At 39.0% G+C, this 21847-nt stretch overlaps 1 protein-coding gene across 2 annotated transcripts in view; it reads right to left on the bottom strand.

Moving 5' to 3' along the window:
• UBTD2 (ubiquitin domain containing 2) overlaps window positions 1-21629 on the bottom strand; it is a 62666-nt gene extending 41037 nt beyond the window's left edge. Inside the window, exon 1 of one of the 2 annotated variants that reach the window (XM_042946695.1) lies at window positions 21444-21629. In XM_042946695.1, the coding sequence (XP_042802629.1) occupies window positions 21444-21513 (70 nt within the window). In that variant the 5' untranslated portion in view covers window positions 21514-21629. Of the gene's footprint in view, window positions 1-5830; window positions 6002-21443 lie in introns of those variants that run through there. The other variant, XM_042946705.1, reaches the window with a different exon arrangement.
• Between the last annotated feature and the right edge of the window lie 218 nt (window positions 21630-21847).

Genomic DNA, 21847 nt, shown 5'->3' with positions numbered 1-21847 from the left:
ACTCAATCTTCCTACTAGATACTTTTTTTTCTCCCTACTAGATTATTATTTGTACAGGGAAAAAGTTAACTTTACAGTGAAGAAATATGGCTAGCACCAGAACGGATCAAAATCGACATCACCCATAATGGAAAAAGAGACATTATGTGACTCCTGACATCATGCACTAGGAAGGACACAATCTCTGTGGTATTACCTAATCATGAGGTATCTAAGCATGAGGAAACATCAGAAAATTCAAATTGATGGAACACTCTGACTGTACATTTGAAATGTACATAACTGGCCTGTATGTACATTTCAAAATACCAAGGTCATGAAAGATAAAGTCTCCTAAACTGTTCCAGGTTAAAGTAGACTAAAGAGATATGACAACCAAAACACAATGCATGATACTGGGTGATTTTCTTTGAATACTAGGGAAGACAATGGTGAAACTGAATAAAGTCTACAGAGCAAATATTAACATGATATCAATATTAATGTCATGATTTTGATCATTATATTGTGGTTAAATAAGAGAATGTCCTTGCTCTTAGGAAATATACACTAAAGTATTTTTGGGTAAAAAGATTTCCTGTCTCCAACTTAATCATATGATTAAAGAAAAGAAAAGTATTTACACACATGTAGGTATATACAAAGAAAGAATATTATAAACAACAAAATAACATTTAGGGAGATCTGGATGAAGGGTATACAGAATTTCTTCCTACCATTTTTGCAACTTTCTGTAAATCTGAGATTATTTTTAAAATAAAGTAAAACAAACAAAAAAGATCTGTGACTCTGATAATCCCCTGGATACAGGTTTGGATTGGGGAGAGCAACCATTGTATTAACCTAGATCTCAACAGGTCCCAAAGACCCAGGGCAATGTAAAGGTGCTGACTGTGTCTGGATGGAGTTAGACTTAGAGACTTTCCGTGACCAACTCAAATTCTTCAGGAATTTGCAGGAATGCTCCTGTATGCATTTAGAAGACCCTGCAGGGAATGACTCCTATCACTCTGATTGTTACATCACGGTAGCAATCAGAAGGTAGCAGTTTGCCACATAATGCTGCTTTTCTCAGAAACAGTAAGTCAACAGAGAATGATTACCATGGCCCAGCCACTGTGTAGAGTGCTATCCATATACTGTCCTACTGAATGTTCAACTCCAGTATAATCTCCATCTTAAAATGAGAAAACAAACTTAAAAGGTAAAATACCTAGGTGGGGAGGAGGAGAAGGGATATGACAAAAGTAAAATAAGTTTAATTGGATAAAGATTTAATGAAGTAGTATTTCTCTGACACACAATTAGAACATTGCCTAGCATATTAAAAAAAAAAATACCTAAATGTTTGTTAAATTAATAAAAATAAAAAATCTCCCAAAGATCATCAAACTAATGGTACGGCTGGGACTCAACCCCAGATTGACTGACTCCAGGGTTCATATTGTTAAGCCACTAGGACTATACTACCTCATGGCTTTAAGAGTTACTGGATTAATGTTCAACATGGTCCTAGACTTTCACCTACCCTCCCAAAGTGAACCCACATGATAATCAATCCATCTATAAGGTTGCAGGGCTCCATGAGGTTAAAGATGCCAGAGCTTAGGATGGCATAGCAAGTTGGCATGGATTTTAAGTGCCCAAACTATACACTATTTCCCAGACAGCACATACCAATTACCCAAAGCATGTGTGTTTGTCCCAGCCAGTGATCCATCAGATTCTATTGGGGGGGGGGGGGGGGGAGGGTCTCCATTTTCAATCTGAAAAGTTTCCTTTGCTTGAGAAATTGTTGGGCAAAAATGTGGGTAAATGCACTTCACTTGAATTGTATTCATTTGCCAAGTCCTTTGGTTTTAAGTACAATCAAAGCCCGCTTAATTTTAAGAACAGGTAAGAATCAAAGAGTACGTTCAACAGATCCACAGAACATAATGGGATTTTGGCTTGTCCAAGATTTTGCCACAAAATCTGTAAAGCAGAACCGGGACTCAATCATCAAATTCTCTACCTCTCCACCAAGTTATAAGAAAGTGATGGGTGATGGAAACAATCTAAGTAACAGGAAAACTACTAGAAACTGTATTGTCTTGGGGTTAGACTCATGGGAAGAGATAGATCTTGAATGTCATTTAATTATTTTAAATTGCATCTATAGCTATGTCCATTACAAAACTCCAAGCTTTACTTTTAGCTTATTTAACTGCACTGTTCAGAAGGATGTAATGTCCTAAGAAATACTGTATTCTCACAAACTGCCCACATAAACGCCTTGGGTAACTTGCCCAATTACAGCAGGGTATTCCCTTTGCTCTAGTTTATACTGCATTTCCTCAGATTAAGTCGTGGGATGCGCATCTCTCACATCATTGTGGTGACTCTACAAAACAGACAGTGAGGTCAGGTCAATTTTAGAAAAAATACTGATAAACCCTCCCAAAATGAAAAGCTAACAATGACATTTCTGTTATATCCCAGAACATCATAAAGTCAAACTCTAGAAGTCATAACTGCTCTAGAAGCATAGCTGCAATGACTTTAAAAAGCACTTCACATTCCTCTGAATATATGACCTGATTTTTGTGCTTACTCTCCCTCTCTTTTATACATACAGCACACAACCTGAGCATGAAAGAATGTACACCAAAATATTTGTTAGGTGTTAAGATAAATGTGATTTACTTTTTCTTAAATAAACTTTTTTTTTTTTAACTTTATTTTGAGAGAGCGTGCACATGCAGGGGAGGAGCAGAGAGAGAGAGAGAGAGAGAGAGAGAGAGAGAATATCCCAAGCAGGCTCCTCACTGTCAGTGCAGAGCCTGATGCAGGGCTTGAAATTACAAACCACAACACCATGACCTGAGCCGAAGTCAGATGCTTAACTGACTCAGCCACCCAGGAGCCCCTTAAATACGCTTTTTGACTTAAAAAAAATTTTTACAAAGAGTGGTTTTTTTTGTTTGTTTATTTTAGAGAGGGAGGGAGAGAGAGAGCGCGCGCATGTGCGCGTGTTGGGGAGGGGCAAAGAGAGAGGGACACACAGAAACCTAAGCAGGCTCCAGGCTCTGAACTGTCAGCACACAGCCTGATGCGGGGCTCGAACGCACAAACTGTGAGATCATGACCTGAGCTGAAGTCAGACGCTTAACTGACTGAGCCACCCAGGCACCCCACAAAGAGTTCTTAAAAAGTTTTTTAAATAACCATAAATATATACAGTAAGAAAAAATTAGTCCTAAACAAGTCCTCCTGTAAAACATGAAAAGACTATATATAAGAATAAATATACCAAAAAAGAGTACATACATATATATTTTTTCTGTGTATATATATTTTATGTATATCATATATAATGTGTGTGTGCATGTGCGCACATGCGTGCAAAAGCTTCAATTACTCTCCTTTCTTACCTAGAAAGCAAAGTGATCCAGGTTTGATTTAGTTTAGTAATGTTGTAAGTAGCTTTTAGACTATATCAGGAGTAAATGTAAAGATATCATTAGTCAATAGTTTCCAACTCATTAAAATTGTATAACATTTTCCCTCAAGACTTCGGTACAAAAATAACTTGCCAACGTGTTTTATACCACCTATTATTAAATAAGAACTATTTTTCAATGGAAACTGAATTTTACTCTACATCTTAATTTTCTTTAATCTCCCTTGATGTTTCATCTGAGAACTTCTTTTTCTTCCCTCTTTAATAAATATTGGAACTGGAGTGCCTGGGTGGCTCAGTCGGTTAAGCGTCCGACTTCAGCTCAGATCATGATCTCACAGTTTGTGAGTTCAAGCCCCGCATGAGGCTCTGTGCTGACAGCTTAGAGCCTGGAGCCTGTTTTGAATTCTGTGTCTCCCTGTCTCTCTGCTCCTTCCCTGCTCATGCTCTGTCTCTCTCTCTCTCCTTCAAAAATAAATAAAAACATTAAAAAAATAATAAGAAAATAATAATAAAATAAACGGTGGAAGTTTGGGGTGCCTGGGTGACTCAGTCGGTTGAGCATCCGACTTCAGCTCAGGTCATGAATGATCTCACGGTTCGTGAGTTCAGGCCCTGCATCAGGCTCTGTGCTGACAGCTTGGAGCCTGGAGCCTGCTTCAGATTCTGTGTCTCTCTCTTTCTGCTCCTCCCCCACTCACACTCTGTCTCTATCTCAAAAATGAATAAACATTAAAAAAAATTTTTTTTAATAAATGAATGTGGAACTTCTCACACTTTTCATATTTAGGCTTTTAGTATTCATCCTTATTCTAAACTGAAAAACCAACCTTTACCATTCAAATGTAGTTCTGTCCCTGTTTATTATTCCCTTCTTAAAATGCTTAAGGATCAATTGTTCCAGAAAAAAAAGTTAAATGTTTTTCAGTCATTTGTTTGTCCTAGGCAGTTACATTATAATTTCTAGTCAGTATATTTAGTGTTGGTATATAGAAAATAAAAATACAAGCCAAGAACCTATTTTCAACCCCATGACAGATCCAGTGCAAAAAGATACTCTCCTTCTTGCTTCCAAGGGTATATTACATTTCATTCAATAACAGATAAGCAACTCTCCCCATTCTCAGAGCTCTTGTTACAGGCTGAAGTGTCTTATTCAATGTTCATTCCAGAGTACTAGGTATCATTTTATTGTTTCTCAAGTTCCTTTTCATTATGTCTTATTTATATGTAGTAGCACACATCTCAATTTTTCACTTCAAAATTATAAGACTTTATAAACTACTCTGAGTCATTTAGGAAGACACAGCTACCCACAACATGATGCAACCATCACAAACTCAGAGAAGCAAAAGCCAAATTCACAGAAGGGTGTGTTCAATAGGTCCCATGTGTTAATTTTTGGCAATACATCAATGATTAAAGGTCCAAAGTCTTTTTAATCGTCAAGTTAAAATTCTTATATTCAGGGTAACTGAAGTTCAAGGCAGAAATGTATTGAGGACTGCCAGAAAAAGCACAAGCTACTATAATGAAACTACATTATGGGACCAACATAGTTTTCACCTCCTCCTTCAGAGCAAGACATATTCAGGAGATGGATGGTCTCTGTTCCTTTTCTCAGCTATAAAACTAGAAGGTAGTTCCAATGATTCATATGCTGACATTGTAAGTACAAACACTAATTCACTTCTGGGTTCCAATCCCCATCCTTTAACTGCTGGATATACCAATTAGAAAGAACTTTCATGTAACCTCCTTCAACTCACCCCTTGGAGTGATCACTACTTTAGGATCTGAGACCGATTTTCTAATACTTCTATACTAAGGGTAATTTCAGAGGACAGGCCTAGAAAAACTTTATTAAGCTTTCTTCAGATTAGACAAATCCTTCTTTTCTTGTACTTTAAGAAACTCAAGAAAACTTGTTCCCCCACACAGCTCAACTGCGAAGTTCAAGGTCAAGTCTGAGTAAACTGAGTTTTAAGCTGAAAACATTCAATCTAGGTTAGGAGGCAGAGGTAAAAGTGCAAAAGATAAGCAAGTAAAAGGGCACAAAAGATGAACAAGACTAACACTTTTTTCCATTTCACCAGTTTTAGATAACTAACATCTTAGCTCAAATTTTCTATCTTGTGAAAAGCAAGATAATTTATTGACTAAGATCAAAGGCAACTATCTACCTCATTTTTTACTGCTGTCATCTCCATTTTGAATACAAGAGTGAACATGAGAGTCCTTAAGAAACACATTCCATTAACTTCAACTATGCTTATTGCCCCAAAGGAAAAACGCACACACTTCTGCAGCAAGGAAAGAAAAGTCCACCCAAACCCCTCACCATCTGTGGAGAGGATATGGAGTTAGAAAACAGAAAATGGAGCTTACAGTTTGGGATACTCGTTTTATTCCTTATTCGAAACATCTCTGTGCTTCAGTTTCCTCCCCTGTGAACCAGCGATATTAACATCATCTTTCCTTAAAGTCAAAGGGTCCTTGTAAGAATCAAGAAAATGTGAAGATTTATTTTTAAACCGAAAACTACAACAAAGGAAAAGATTATGTATTGCAATTATGGCTCTTCTCACATATTAATTATACTTGTGAACCTTAAACAATCGAAAAGCCATTACTCTGAATTACTTCAAGCTCTCATTCAACAAGTATTTCTTATGTATATGTTACTTACAAGCCACTGTGGTAGGCCCTGTTGAAACAGTATGTACGCTCAGTTTGTCATATTGGTATACTCAATGTGTTTGCTGTGCAAATAACAGGGAGATTTTGATATGTAAAAACAGGATGAAAAGTGCGAAATATATTTGCATTTCTAAATATCTCATAACACAAGGCATGCATTAAAGAGCTACATGTTATAATATTGTATTTGTGTAACTAATTTCCTCCCAAACACAAAGCTCCTTATACTTTTTACATGGAGGAGTGTGGGTTAGACCCCCAAAGTGAAATTTGTGTTTAGTAAAATACTTCAAAGATCAGTTTCATCCTACAACTTGTCCTCAGACTTTGCCCTCCTCTAACATCCCCTAAAATGTCTGCTGAAAAAAACCCACCGAATGAACAAACAAAAACCCCTACATTCAGAAAATTCATAAAGAGTGTCTTTATTATTCCCTGTTAATAGAATACTTTATAGGCTATATGTGAAAACTAGATTTCTGCTACATTCAATGTAAACACAAATTCAGCTCAAGGGCAGCCTAACAATTCTACTGGGCTGGGTGGGCTATAAATATAATTAACTCTTTTCATATGCAAAGCAATTCAAATCATCACTAGGTTTGCTAAGGATGACAGGAGAAAATAACAAAAATACACACAAAATAAGCAGGGAGACCTTAACAAGCAAATTAGATCACTGCCTCCTTCAGTTGGGCAAATAAGTATTTATCCCAGAGTTAATTATGGTGAGGAGTCTCTATAAGACAATGGGCTTTCATACAACTAAGGAACTAGTAATAAAATAATTTCATCCAAAAATCAAATTAAATAACTAAAGCCAAGTAGTACACTTTTCATTCTCCAAGTGATAAAACAGTCACAATTATCCATTTATTATTTCAGAGCTTATAATATTGTGAGGCAAGTAAGAAATAAACAAGTAAACAAATAATTTCTAAAAGCAATTAAAAAAATGAGGAAGGGCCAGGCTATTTTTAAGAACTTAATAAAAAAGCATTTCATAGCAAATATTTACTATGTAAATAAATACTAAGTGAAAAGGTCAAAGGCCTTGAAAAGGAAAGAAAATCCAAGCCTTGCTCACTAGATGCGAAGATCTTTCTTTCACTGACATTCCTTTTTTATCTCAATATAGTCCACTCTTTATAAGCAAAGTCTGACTAACATATATGACAGACATCAGACCTCACCTACGAGGTCCCTCTCAGCATCATCTCATTCTGGTTCTTCCTTCATAAGCCACAGTCAAATCTTTCAAACACACGATCTCATTTATCAACCCCATTTCCATTAAGCACTTCCTGCCTGAACTTCCAAAGTTTTCTTTTTTTTAATGTTTATGTATTTATTTTGAAAGGGGGGGAGGGGCAGAGTGGGAGAGAGAGAATCCCAAGCAGGCTCTGCACTGCCAGCACAGAGCCTGACACAGGGCTTGATCCTACGGATCCATGAGATCATGACCTGAGCCAAAATCAACAGTCAGACACTTAACCGACTAATCCACCCAGACACCCCTGAAATTCCAAAGTTTAAACATAATACAAGCATGCCTGAATTGTAGACAAAGAGCTGAAATATTTGATACCCAAGAGAGAAAGGAGAAAAGTGAAGCTGTGTCAGACAGAGAGAAGAGTAGGCCTAATAGTGCCAAGCTTCAAATGGGCTGAGAGGTAAAGTTCATGTCTTAAATAATGAAACAGCTTCACTTACAGAGTACATTATGAAGCCAAAAGTTGCTCCAGAAGAAAGAGACCACCTGTGGGCTTGTTACTACCCTTTTAATTCCTGGCAAAGGCAAGTCAAATGCAGGCAGTAAACAAACTTCCAGATCTAAAACCAGACTGCAATTAGTGATATAGGCACAAGTTACCACCGCATTGATTCCCTTCACTATCTCTTTTTTAAGTAAGCTCTATGCCCAACGTGGGATTTGAACTCATGACCCCAAGATCAAACGCACAACCCCAAGATCAAGAGTTGCATGCTCTACTGACTAAGCCAACCAGGCCCCCCCATCTTCGCTATTTTTAATGTGTTACCTTTCTTTTGTTTGCTCTTAAAGTTTTATACTTAATTCATATAGTACTTTTTCAGTAATTCTATGAAACCACAGATATCTAATACAATGCCCACAACAGTATGCCTATCCTGAGAATAGAGAAAAACCGACTGAAATTATGTGTTAAAGATTTTTCCTAGGATCTAATCAACTAATTTTAAAAACTGGTTCCAAAGAACTCAAGGAAACAAAACAGTTGCTTCAGAGTTCTACAAACATGATTCAAATTATATGTAAAATATGTTACTTTTTAAGAATCATAATAACAAGACCCCACACATCAAATGTTAAATTTCAAACATACAGACCATCATGAAACATGTTCATCATGAAACTAATCATGGTGACATTGGAATAAAGCTTCTCTTACTTTCTCTATGCACATATGAAACTTAGGGAACTTCTTGAAATGGGTCATTGATTGGGAAATCAAGAGCTCTGCACAGTGCCTTTCGTTAATACAGGCACACACATGTCCACTCATGTAACAATGTACCAGTGAACACACTAATATGGTACTATGCAGGTCTGGGCCCCATTAAATGTCACAGCAAGTTTAGATATACCTGCTCAGCATATTCTCTCATGGCAAAAAGTAACTCAACAATGCTTAATGAAAAGATAACGTAAGTCACAATACTGGAAGACATAATGTTGAAGTTTTGAGTACAGTTGATAGTGATTCAAACTTCAAAAAAAAACCTATAGAACTTTATGAGACTCTAATTTTTTTTAGTGACTGTACAATCAAAATAAAAGAAAATGAAATGCTGAGGCTGATACTTTAGTATTCAATGTAAGGTATACCTAAAAAAAGGAGATTCAACTGTTAAAAAAGTTTGAGTATACTGATCTCATCCAACAAACATACTCATTTTATAGATAAGAAAAAAACAAGAAATGGGGAAGTCAAGTGACTTTAGGTCATACTAAATATAGAGAGACAGAGATGGAACTGGAACTTTTCATTACACTATATGGTTCTAGTTAACAAAGAGCTCTTGTTCTAGAATTAAATAAGTCTTCTATTAGTGGACTTTTACTTTCTCCCTAACACCATTATAAAGTCAAAAACGTATGTCATGCAACAGCTAACTGAGTCTAAGGTATTATGAAACCTCAAGTATTATGAAGTCTGTACCAGGCCAATGCAGCTTACATCCCGAGAAGATAAGTAATGTCGAAAAATAACCATGATAGGGGCACCTGGGTGGCTTACTTAGTCCGTTAAGCATCCGACCTCAGCTTAGGTCATGATCTCACGGCTTGTGAGTTTGAGCCCCATGTCCGGCTCTGTGCTGACAGCCTGGAGCCTGCTTCACATTCTGTGTCTCCATCTCTCTCTGCCCCTCTGCCACTTGTGCTCTCTTTCTCTCTCTGATATAAATAAACATTAAAAAAAATTAAAAAAAAAAAAAAACATGATAGAACCTTTTTATAAAAATGAGAGAAAGGAGGGGAGCCTGGGTGCCTCAGTCGGTTAAATGGCTGACTTCAGCTCAGGTCATGATCTCACAGTTTGCGCATTTGAGCCCTGCATCAGGCTCTGTGCTGACAGCTCAGAGCCTGCAGCCTGCTTCGGATTCTGTCTCCCCCCCTCTCTCTGCCCTCCCCCACTCACACTCTGAAAGAAAGAAATGTAGATACAAAGGGTACAAACTTTCAGTTATAAAAAGAATAAACTCTGAGAATCTAATAATGTACAGCACAGTGACTATAGTTAATAATAGGGTACTGTAGACTTGCAGGCTGACAGTAGATCTTAAGCTTGTTTCTGGGTGGGAAAATGAAAATAAGGTTCAGATTTATTCAGTAATCAAAGATTATCCCAGTGTTGGAAGTTAGGAGAAAAGAACTGGGAAAAGTTTGGATTTTGGATTCAGTATAGCCTAGGAAATAATCACATTCTGTTAGTATTAGATCTACCAAATTTTCAGTTTAAAGAAAATACAGAGGCTAGAGAAATACACTAAATGACAGACAAACCCAGAATGTGATACATTCTATAATACTCTTCAAAAAATCAATGTCATAGGGAAGAAAAGGGGAGAAGCTGTTCTAGATTTTAAAAAATTAAATACAAAAACAAATGCAATGTCTCAATGCTGAATAGATCTTAATTTGAAAAAAATAGCTATAAAAGGCATTTTGGGACAATTGGTGGACTGTGATTATGGACTTGATCTTAGGGAATAATCTTCTTAGGAGTGATAATGGTATTTACATGTTGAAGTGTCATGATGTCTATACTCTCAGTTAAGCAAATACACACACACACACACACACACACACTGTTTAATCTAAGTGACGGATATTCAAATGTTTATTATATTAATTTTTTCAATATGCTTGAAAACTGTCATTAAAAATATTTTAAAAAAGAATTAAGATATAATCTTGACAAAGATGATCTAATCCATTCTCTTCTTTCAACAATGTAAGAAACGGAGCCCAAAGCACCACAGATAATGCAGACGTTTTCAAGAGATTAAAACTCAGGCACGTCTGCAGAATCTTTGTGCAAACTCTTTCCATGTGCCAGAAACCTAGGACCATAGACAAAAACTGATGTGGGACAAACATATACATACACGTACATATAAAAAAGGTGGGTTTTTTTTAAGTTTATTTATTAATAATCTCTACACCCAGCGTGGGGCTGGAACTCACGACCTCAAGATCAAGAGCCGCACGCTATTCTGAGTGGGTGAGCCAGGCACCCCATGTGCATGCAAAAAAGTGAAACACATTTCTGATGTTTAATATGTGACAATATGATTAAAATTACAAAAGAATAAAAATATGCTAAAGATTGTAACACCTTGCTACATCAGAATTTTGTATCAAATAACCTCAGAATGCAGCATTAAATGGGAATTAGCACACAAAAAATCCACTTAAATACCATCACCTATATATTGTCTCGCAACTGGTCTATTAATTGTGGCAACTGTGTCTTCCTAAAATCTGGCAACATACCTTAATAACTTCATATTTCACCTACCCCTCCACAAGCTTCTTGCCAGTCCGCCAAAATGCCAGGTTTTCTCATATTGCTATACAAATAATTTCCTCTGCCTTCTACTTTGTCTCCATCTACTCCTCTTTCAAGACCAACTACTTATATCTCCTCTTCAGTGAAGCTTTCTGACCCTGCTCCCCACTATTCTCTGAACTTCCATAATACTTTTTCCATTGCTGTAGAGGCTTTAAAAAAAAATTTTTTAATGTTTATTTTTAAAGGAGAGAGAACGAAAAAAAGAAAAGAAAAAAGAGGGAAGGGCAGATGGGGCGGGGGGAAAAAAAATAAAGGAGAGAGAAACCGAGAATGTGCAGGGGAGGGACAGAGAGAGAGGGAGACACAGAATCCAAAGTGGGCTCCAGGTCTGAGCCGTCAGCACAGAGCCCCACGCAGGGCTCAAACTCCCAAGCTGTGAGATCATGACCCGAGCGGAAGTCGGATGCTTAACTGACTGAGCCACCCAGGAGCCCCACTGTAGAGGTTTTTAAAACTTTTCCTAATTAAATGTATGATTCCTCTACTCAACCATAGTCTACTTGATATCAGAGAGCAGGCCTTATTTATATGGTTAGCTATAAGCACTGGCAGTTAGAAATAATGGAGGCTGGCTATTTTTAAAAGTTCCAGTTTAAAAAAATAAGATGTTTACCCCGAGTTGAAAGTGATAGTTTATCATGAAGCATAACCAAGTGATCTGGACCATCTGTTATTCTGCCCCTTTGATACTCTTGTCACATAGTCCACAAGCACGGAAATGATCTGAACTGATGCAAAGAGGCCTGCCCTAGCTCATACCTATAAGCCAATCATAATACATGCAAAAAATTATCTGAAGGGTTTTGAGGACTTCATGAGAAAAGTCCAAAAGTCACTACTTCATTATTTAGTCAAGTCTTGATATATCAAGACCTCACTCACACTCAAGTAATATTCACTTAAAATGACTTTCACACATTAGGATGTTTTTGTTTAGACATCTAACTTGAACAGAAATTCCATTTCTGAAAACAGAGCAATAATGGAAACGCCTAAAAGTTTTACTGCAAACACGCAAAAAACAGCATTACAACACTCAATGCATACTCAGCAATATTTAACCTCTCAGCTCAATATATGGGATATATTCAAAAACAAACTTGATTGTTGCTGACTGCAAGTCAAAAGTGGCTGATGCAAGGCGAATACATGCTGATTGTTCTCGGCCAACACACATGCATCTTTAAGTACATACGCGTTAGTAAAGTCTCAACCTATGGTCCTTGAACTACCAGTGAATCATGAGGAGCTTGCTGGTAGCCTAGTATGCCCGATAAGCAGAAGCAGAAAGCTGGGTAGGGATGGTGAGGGGCGGCGGGAAGAATCAGGTGCAATGGTCCACCAAATGAAGATAAACCATTCAGGTGGTCTGCAGTAAGGAAAAATGAGAGAATCACTAAATCAGCAAATTGATCATCATGCCCAATTAATATGATTATGTTGTTTAACGAAATCAATCTAATGCTTTCTTGCAACAAGAGAAGAATGTGTCTTGGTCAAAAGCCACAAGAGATAACTAATTCATAAACACAATGGCAAAAGTTCCTCACTACAAGAGAGTAACACTCAATAATCATTCCTATTAGAAGACTCACCTGAGTATAGTACCACTAGCAGGTGCTGCCAAAGCTCTGCATTTGCAGTAAGAAAATCAGATTTTAAAATAGGGGCGCCTGAATGGCTCAGTGAGTTGAGCGTCCGACTCTTGATTTCGGCTCAGGTCATGATCCCACGGTTGTGGGCTGACAGCATGTTGACTGCTTGAGACACTCACACTCTCTCTCTCTCTCCCTCTCTCTCTCTCTCTCCCCCTCCCCCCATTGCATTTGCTTGTGCTCTTTCACTCTCTCAAAATAAATAATAAACTAAAACAAAAATGTTTAAACAAAAAAATAGGGGCTCCTGGCTGGCTCAGTTGGAAAAGCATGCAACTCTTGATCTAAGGGTTGTGAGTTCAAGCCCCATGTTGGGTGTACAGATTACTTAAAAAATAAAATCTTAAAAAAAAAAAAAAGTAAAATCCATCTATTAAAATTTCTCCATAAGAGAGGTGTTACAGGGGCACCCAGGTGGCTCAGTTGGTTGAGCATCTGACTTCGGCTCAGATCATTATCTCGCAGTTCGTGAGTTCCAGCCCCGCATCGGGCTCTGTGCTGACAGCTCGGAGCCTGGAGCCTACTTCAGATTCTGTGTCTCCCTCTCTCTCTGCCCCATCCCCACTCATGCTCTGTCTCTCTCTGTCTTAAAAATAAATAAAACATTAAAAAAAATTTTTTTAAAGAGAGGTGTTACAGACTAGGATCATCAAAAATCAGAATGAAGATTCTTACCATTTCTAATGGCATAAAGATTCTACCCATAGTATATAGCACTAGCAACTGATTTTTTTTTAAATGTTTATTTTTGAGAGAGAGAGACAGAGTGTGAGCAGGCGAGAGGCAGAGAGAGGGAGACACAGAATCGAAGCAGGCTCTAGGCTCTGAGCTGTCAGCACAGAGCCCGATGTGGAGCTCGAACCCACAAACTGTGAGATCATGACGTGAGCCCAAGTCAGACACTTAACCAACTGAGCCACCCAGGCGCCCCCTAGCAACTGATTCCTAAATAAAATCAGAGATGAAAAAAACCCAGGCCATTTACTATCCATAGCAAGAATCTTTAAAAATGCCATTCCAACATAAAGTCCAAGATAATCTTGACTGGGAAAAAATGTCAACCTTTTATTTGCTAGAAAACTGAAAACAAAATTGGACTAGCCAGGGATATAATATCCCAGGTCTATTTTTAATAAAAACTTGAGTGCTTAAATCTCTTTCCAGAGAGGATTCAGCTTTCCCCACATCTCAGTATTTTCCAACTGTAGCGTCCCCGACCTAAATTTTGTTCTCATACCTACAGCCTTCCTACCCAGAGTTCCCCTGGATTTCTGACACACACCTTCTTGCTGTCTATTTTCCTTTCGGTCTTCCCCCACAGCTATACTCATTCTGGTAAAATCAAGCACCCTCTGCTTTATACCAAGTAAATGCCTCCTATTTTGTAGTATGTCTTTCTCCAACTGGCATAAAATTTTATGCATCCTACTCATAAAGCCACAGAGCTACCAGCCCAGAAAATAGGAAAAATTTTTACTTCAACTGTCACACTAAGGAGAAGGGCAGCCTAATCATCAGCCCTCCTCATGCTCAGTTCTACTTCATTTTTAATTATAGACCCAGTCCTAAGAGTAGAAGCATAAGAAAATTCAATCAGCAAACTAATTAGATGATGTGTAGAATATATGGAACATTGAAAATACATAAGATAGAGATATGAATGATATTCTCGGTGAAGAAAGAAACCAGTGTTTTGTAGAGAAATGTGTTTGTTCTGAAGTATATCAACCTCAAAAGGCCTACTGGTATATTCTGGGGCTGGATGCCCAAGAAGTCTACCTTGAGTCTGGATGTGAGTAACACACTACAGGTAGAATTTCTGCAAACACCACACTAGAATGAGAAGTTAACAAAATAAATTATTTTCTGGAATTGTAAGAATGGTCAGGTCCATCTTCTGTGAAATTTTCATGACTCAGTTCTTAGTACTTTCTTCTTCTTTTCACTTACTTATAGCAGTCATTTACTTTTACACCTTCAGTCAACCTCCCCCAAAGACTCCAAAATCCACATTCCTAATCCTGAATAAGAATTCCATATCTAAACATCTGCACCACCCTACATGATGTCCCAACTTAAAAATTCTTGTGTCAACTAAATCTTGGCATACTGAAAGGCAAATTATAGCTTGCCCCGGCTAGCTCTTTCTTATTCCCCAAAACCTGCCAAGCCACCTCAATATTCCTGGTCACCCAGATTCACAAACATGGGTTTACAGATCTTCCCTGACTTAGGACGAGGTTACGTTCCAATAAACCTATCGTAAATTGAAATCATCATGAATTGAAAATGCATTTAATACAACTAACCTACAGAACATCATAGTTTAGCCTAGCCTACCTTAAATGTGCTCAGAACACTTACATTAGCCCACAGTTGGGCAAAATCATCTAACACAAAGCCTAATACCACGTAATTTGTCACTATACTGAAGGTGAGAAACAAAATGGTAAGAGTATCCGTTGCTTACCCTCATGATCCTGACCACGTGGCTGACTGGGAGCTGCAGGTTGCTGCCTCTGCCCAGCATCTCGAGAGAGTATCATATCACTTCTCATCAGCCATGGAAAAAAAACTAAATTCAAACTCTCAAGTATGGTTCCTACTGAATGTGTATGTATCACGTTGCACCACTGTAAAATTGTAAAATTGAAAAATCCTAAATTGAGCCATCATAAGTCAGGGACTGTCTGTATTTTACTTTCTTTTCTATACCCCTTTATCCAATATAGTTCCGATTCATGCCATTTTTTTCCTAATGGGTTCCTTGCTCTAATCTCTTCCCACTGTAAGCCATCCTGTACAGTGCTTCTCAAACTTCAATATGCAGAGGAACCATTTGAGAATCTAGTTACAATGAAGATTCTGATTTACTAGGTTTGGGGGCGGGCCTGAGATTTTGCACTTCTAACATACTCCCAGGTTATAGCAAAACTGCTGGTAGCGGGACCACCTTTGAGCAGCTCAGATCACTATTTTCTTTTATTCCCTCAGCACTTGTGCAGTTTATCCTATAGTATATTTATCTGTTTACCAGTGTTTTACAGTTGTTTCATGTGTGCATATTTTATTATGCTTTCCTAAAAAAGGATTCTGACATACTCAAGAAATAAGATCATGATTCCTTTTTTGGAACAACAGCAACCAACCCAATGTTGGGCATATTGTGGGTTTTCAATGCCTTTTGATTGTGAAATGCTTCTACGGAAAATGTAACAATCATCTCTTGATTAAGAAGTTGAAGTAGGTTTATGGATTACTTTTGTCAACTTTTTAAAAACCATTTCACTACTAATCAACCTTTTCACCACATAAGACAGAAAATAAACTTCAAATAGTTTTCTATTCATAGTTAAGAAAGCAAATGTTAGTTAAGTTAGACTTATGAATTACTGGTTAAAGATTTATTCTTTCTCCATCAGTGAAGGAATAGTTAAATATACATTTAAAACAAAAACCAGAAACCCAGGCAACAAAAGAAAAAATAAATTTGACTTCATTAAAGTTAAAAACTTTTATGCATCAAAGGACACTACCAAGAGAGAGTAAAGATGGGGCACCTGGCTAGCTCAGTTGGTAGAGCATGTGATTCTTGACCTCAGGGTTGTAAGTTCAAGCCCCACCTTGGGTACAGAGATTACTTAAAAATAAAATCTTAAAAACAAAAAAAAAAGTGAAAAGATGGGAGAAAATATCTTCCAATCATGTATCTGATAAGAGTTTATATACAGAATATATAAAGGCCTCCCACAACACAACAACAAAAAACCCCAAAACAACCCAATTAAAAAACAGGGAAAGGACTTAAACAGACATTTCTCCAAAGAAGATAAACAAATGTCCAAGAAGCACTTTAATTAAAAGATGCTCAACATCACTAGTCATTAGGGAAATGCAAACCAAAACCACAGTGAGATACCCACTACAAGGGCTATTAATTTTAAAAGTGGGAAATAACAAATGTTGATGAAGATATGGAGAAACTGAAACCCTTGTATGTTGCTGGTAGGAATGAAAAATGATGCAGCCACTGTGGTAAAGTTTGGCAGTTCCTCAAAAAAGTAAACCATTTAACCTAGCAACTCCACACCTAGGTATATTATATCCAAAAGAACCAAAAACATGGACTCAAACAGCTCTTTGTACACCAAAGTTCATAGCCACGTTATTCACAATAGCCAAAAAGTGGACACAGCCCAAATGTCTGTGTAGAAGAATGGATAAACAAAATGTGGTACATACATACAATGGAGTATTATTGAGCCATAAAAAGGATGAGGTACTGATACTTGCTACCACAGGATTAACCTGAAGACATTATGCAAAGTGAAAAATATCAGAAAGAAAAGGACAAATACTGTATGATTCTACTTATGTGAAATATCTAGACTTGGTAAATTCACAGAGAAAAAACTTAAGATTTAGAAGTTAACAGGTTGGGAGAGGGGAGAAGAAATACTCCTTAATGATCTAGAGTTTCTGTTTGAAGAGATGAAAAATATTAGAAATACATAGTTTCTAAAACTATGGGGGGATGGTTACACATGGGGATGGTGAATGTAATTAATGCCACTAAATTGTACACTTAAAAATGGTTAAAATGGCAAATTTTATATGTATTTTGTCACAAATTTAAAAATGAAACTAGAAAAAAAGAGAAACTAGCATTTTTTATCACAGCACTGAGTTCAAGTTCTGCCTGCCATTTATAAACAATGCAATGTTAAGCAACTTAATTTCTCTCAGGTTCAATCCATCCATAAAATAGAAATATTATCCACCTTCCAGAGTTATTGAAGACTAAATGAGAAAACCAAATCACTGAGCACAACATCTGTTACATAATAAATACTGGATAAATGGTAGTTATTATTCAAAAACCACTGTTACTCAAGTAGGTGTCTGTAAGGCAGCTATAAATGGATACCCGAAAGAATTCCATGATATTCTCAAGACATTATGAAATAAAGAAATGAATGGCCAGCAGTCAGTTATCCTGCTGTAAACCTGGAAACTTGTGACCACAGAGGGTTAGTCCCCTTGGGATATCACTGACTATGCAAAACAAAAGATACACCCAGAAAGTGAGAACCCACTTTCTACATCAAGTTCATTAAAGGGGTGAACAAAATAATAGTTGGCTGTCTTCAACTAATTTCACTTTACTGGTTTTTCCCCGCATACTTATTTTTAAAAATCATGAGATTTCATTCCTTAGCCAATGCCATGGACTACATAAAGCCTTGTCTAGAGGTCCTGAGTTCCAACCCCAGCATCACAATGTCACATCATACTAAGGCAGACAACTATACAGAACATGCTGTCTAAAAAATGTTCTAGGAACATGGAAGCCTGAAGTGAATTGCTAAATAATCTTGTATAATGTATATACTATACTTGTCTTGATGAAAATTAGGCTTTTAAAAAATGGTCAAACTAGCTGAAACTCAGAAACTGAATTCTAGGCAAGATATGCCAGAGGAAGATACTACAAATGATTCCAAAATAACATATAACACAAATCTTATAATGTGGATTAAGCAATTTCCATATTCTACAGTCTTTTGCAAAAATTTCTCAAATTCCTTCAAAGTACATCCCTTAGTAAGCAAGTTTTTTTCCTATATGCAATTACTTGTATGCACAAGTGACTTAGATCCAGAGGGAAAGAGAAAGTACAGTATCTCAAATGGCCAAAAAGGTTTTTAAAACAGTCATTTTTTACTAAGGTTACCTGATATTCAAGAGTCAAACCAATCTAGGGGCACCTATGTGGCTCAGTCGGTTGAACGTCTGACTCTTAATTTCAGCTCAGGTTATGATCTCAAGGTTGTGAGATCGAGTGCTCAGTGTGGAGTCCACTTAGGATTCTCTCTCCCTCCCTCTACCCTCCCCAATTCACACACTCTTTAAAAAAAAAAAAAAAAAAAAGGTCAAACCAATCTAAAATGGTGAGACTTGAAAACAATGTGAATGTAAAACTGTCATGAAAAGCATCAGAAGACTATTTTACTTCATGTTGATAAAAGAATTTTTCATAACACAAATGTCCAGGTGAAAACTACAAACCATCAATTTATGTTTGAAAAGCAAAGGATCTGTGCCAACACCCTTAGGAAAAATACTCTTTCCCTTCTCAACAAAAACCTACTATAAGTAAAAACTATTTAATGTGTTAACCTAAAACACTCACCTGAGCTAATTCCTTTAAACCGCAATTAACTCTTAACTATTGTGACAATAATGAAGAACAAAGTCTTCTATAATTAAATTCCAAAACCAATCCTTTTATCCCACGCAGCCCCTTCCTCTCCTTCTTCCACTGGTTACATGAGGCCCATACTTTCTCTTCAGAAGAAAAAGAGGTTTTGTGGTTGGCGTTCCTTTTTTCTAAATTTTACTTTAGAAAGTTATAGCGCAGCTTAAGGTCCAGAGATCTCAGTTCTCAAAGAAACTAATACTATGGTTATCTAACTAGACACTACTGGTAATAAATTACCAAAAGCTAAGACTTCATGCTTTTAAAGGCCCGTGCTAATAATGCCTGGCTGGTCCTAAGTCACATTACCAAAAGATTTTCAATAAATTGGTTCAAATTCATTACCAAGAAGAGAAAAATGTTTATTAAAATTTTTAAATGAGTGTAAAACAAATTAGATTTAACTGAAACTAAACACTACCAGGGTGGCCTGGCTGGCACAGTCAGTACAGCATGTGACTCTTGATCTCGGGGTTGTGAATTCGAGCCCCACATGGGGTGCAGAGATTACTTAAAAAAAATAAAATAAAATAATTTTTTTTAAGTTTATTTATTTTGAGAGAGAGAAAGTGCAAGAGGGTAGGGGCAGAAAGGGAGCGGGGAGAAAGAATTCCAAGCAGGCTCCACGCTGTCGGAGCAGGGCCCAATGCAGGGCTTGATCCCACAAAGGGAGATCATGACCCTAGATGAAACCATGAGTCAGACGCCTAACCAGCTGAGCCACTGAGGCATCCCAAATTTAAAAATCTTAAAACAAACAAAAACCCACTATTTATAGCACATACTAGTGTATTTTGGTACCACTAATGATCACTTCAATTGCAGGAAGAATCATTTTGACCCCCAATTTGACCTTAACCCAGGGCTGCTTTAAATCATGCGCTTCGTCCTCACTGGGGATCTCACTGTTAATGTGCCACCAAAACACAACGCTACGATTTGAAATGCACTATTAAGTAGTGTTTTCATGGACAATTTTTTTTTCACCACACACTTCAATGAACCCTCAAACTATTCGTCCAGGATTTAATCATACAAGAAACCCACAGATTTTAATCAAGTGGCATGGCAAAATATCATGTAATTCAGGAACTTTATCAGCTAAATGTTAGTGTACACAGTTTACAGATGGAGCTCCGGGGACAGGGCGAGCAATTGGTCCAAAAAGCTAGTAAAAGAAAAAGTTGTAAACCCTCTCATTCCCCCCCCCCCAAACGATTTAGTTTAGGAACTTATAAATACGTCTTACATTCTGAGACATCGAACAGAAGGTTGGAACGGAACCAGCACTGTCATCTTTGCTATTCCTAGCTGTTTCTTCTTTAACTACAACATTCTGCCCTCTACACAGGCTATAGAGCGGACTCAGCCAAAGGTCATTTAAGCAAAGGTAGAATTAATTGTATTGTTACACTGTTATACTACAATGCCGATTGAATTAAAAAGCTCTCCTCCGCCAGCTGCTATTTACAATAAATTAGAAGTGCGTTCCGTGTTCGAAAACTTTTAAAGCACTGGGCTAAGTCGGACTCCTGCATTTGTACTTTTACTCTACATATTTTCCTTTACGTAAGGCGGATAGGAATTCAACTAGCCCACCCCGACAGCAAACTGGCCCAACACCCGCAAGCCGTAGCAAGAAGCCACGTTTTCCTCGGGCGGACGGTTTCCCCACCCCTCCTTAAAATAATGCGTGTGGCCACTCGAGACTTCCCCAGCCAAGCTCCAGAAACTTGCAGGTTTAAATGGCCAAATTGGAACCAACCAGGGCAGCTGTCATCTGAAACTCAGGAAAGCTGAGACCAGCCAACTCTGCCGAACGAGGAAGGGTGCGGAGAGATGTGGCGGGGCCCGTCGGAGGGAATGCATTAAGCTCCCCTCCCCAACCCCCCATCAATTCGCTTTTCTGCAACCCCAGCGCCGCCATCCTGTTCCTGAATAATTAAACGGGCTGGAGAGGGGGTGAGGTGGCCAAGAAAGGCAGTTTCTGGTCCGAGTTTCCCGAGCCGAGGCGGTGGGGTCGAGAGGCCGAGGGCTGCATCCCCGGCGGGCGAAGGACTTTCCTCAGGGGCCGGCAGGGCAAGGGGCGACCCCGCTGCCGGCGGGGCGGCCGGAAGCGGAGCGCGGGGAGTGACGTGGAGGAGGGGATGACAAAGGGGCTCAGGGGCCCCGGCCGCACGGCCCGCGGGCCCGCAGGGGCCGGGACAGGTGGCCGGGCCTGGCCGGGAACAATGGGGGGCCGAGGCTGCCCCCTGGCGCTCACCTACCTCCGGTGCCCTCCGAGTTCTCGTTGAGGCTGCCCGAGGAGTCGTGCTGGGCGCCCACACACCCGCCCATGGGGGCCCCCGGCGCCTCGTCCGCCACCTCCGGGCGCTCGTCCGGCCCGCCGCCGCCGCCGCCTCAGCCTCCTCAAGAGCCGCCGCCGCCGCCGCCACCGAGCCCCGGACAGGCGCGCCGCTCCGCTCGCCCGCCGCGGCCCAGCCTCCGCCCCCCTCGCCGCTCCACCCACCGCCTTGGCTCGGCCCCTTCCTCCGCGCCCACTTCTACCTCAGCCCCCGGGCCGCCCGCCCGGCAGGCCTGGCCCGCGTGCCGCCCTCGCCTCCGGCTCGGCCCCGCCAGGCCAGGGCCGGCCCATCCCGGGAGGGCCGCAGCGCCCGCCTCGCCCGCTCAC

The sequence above is a fragment of the Panthera leo genome, chromosome A1 (genome assembly GCF_018350215.1).
Source record: "Panthera leo isolate Ple1 chromosome A1, P.leo_Ple1_pat1.1, whole genome shotgun sequence".
NCBI lineage: Eukaryota > Metazoa > Chordata > Mammalia > Carnivora > Felidae > Panthera > Panthera leo.
Note: the sequence above shows the minus strand (reverse complement) of the source record. Positions and strands in the feature narration are given on the sequence as shown.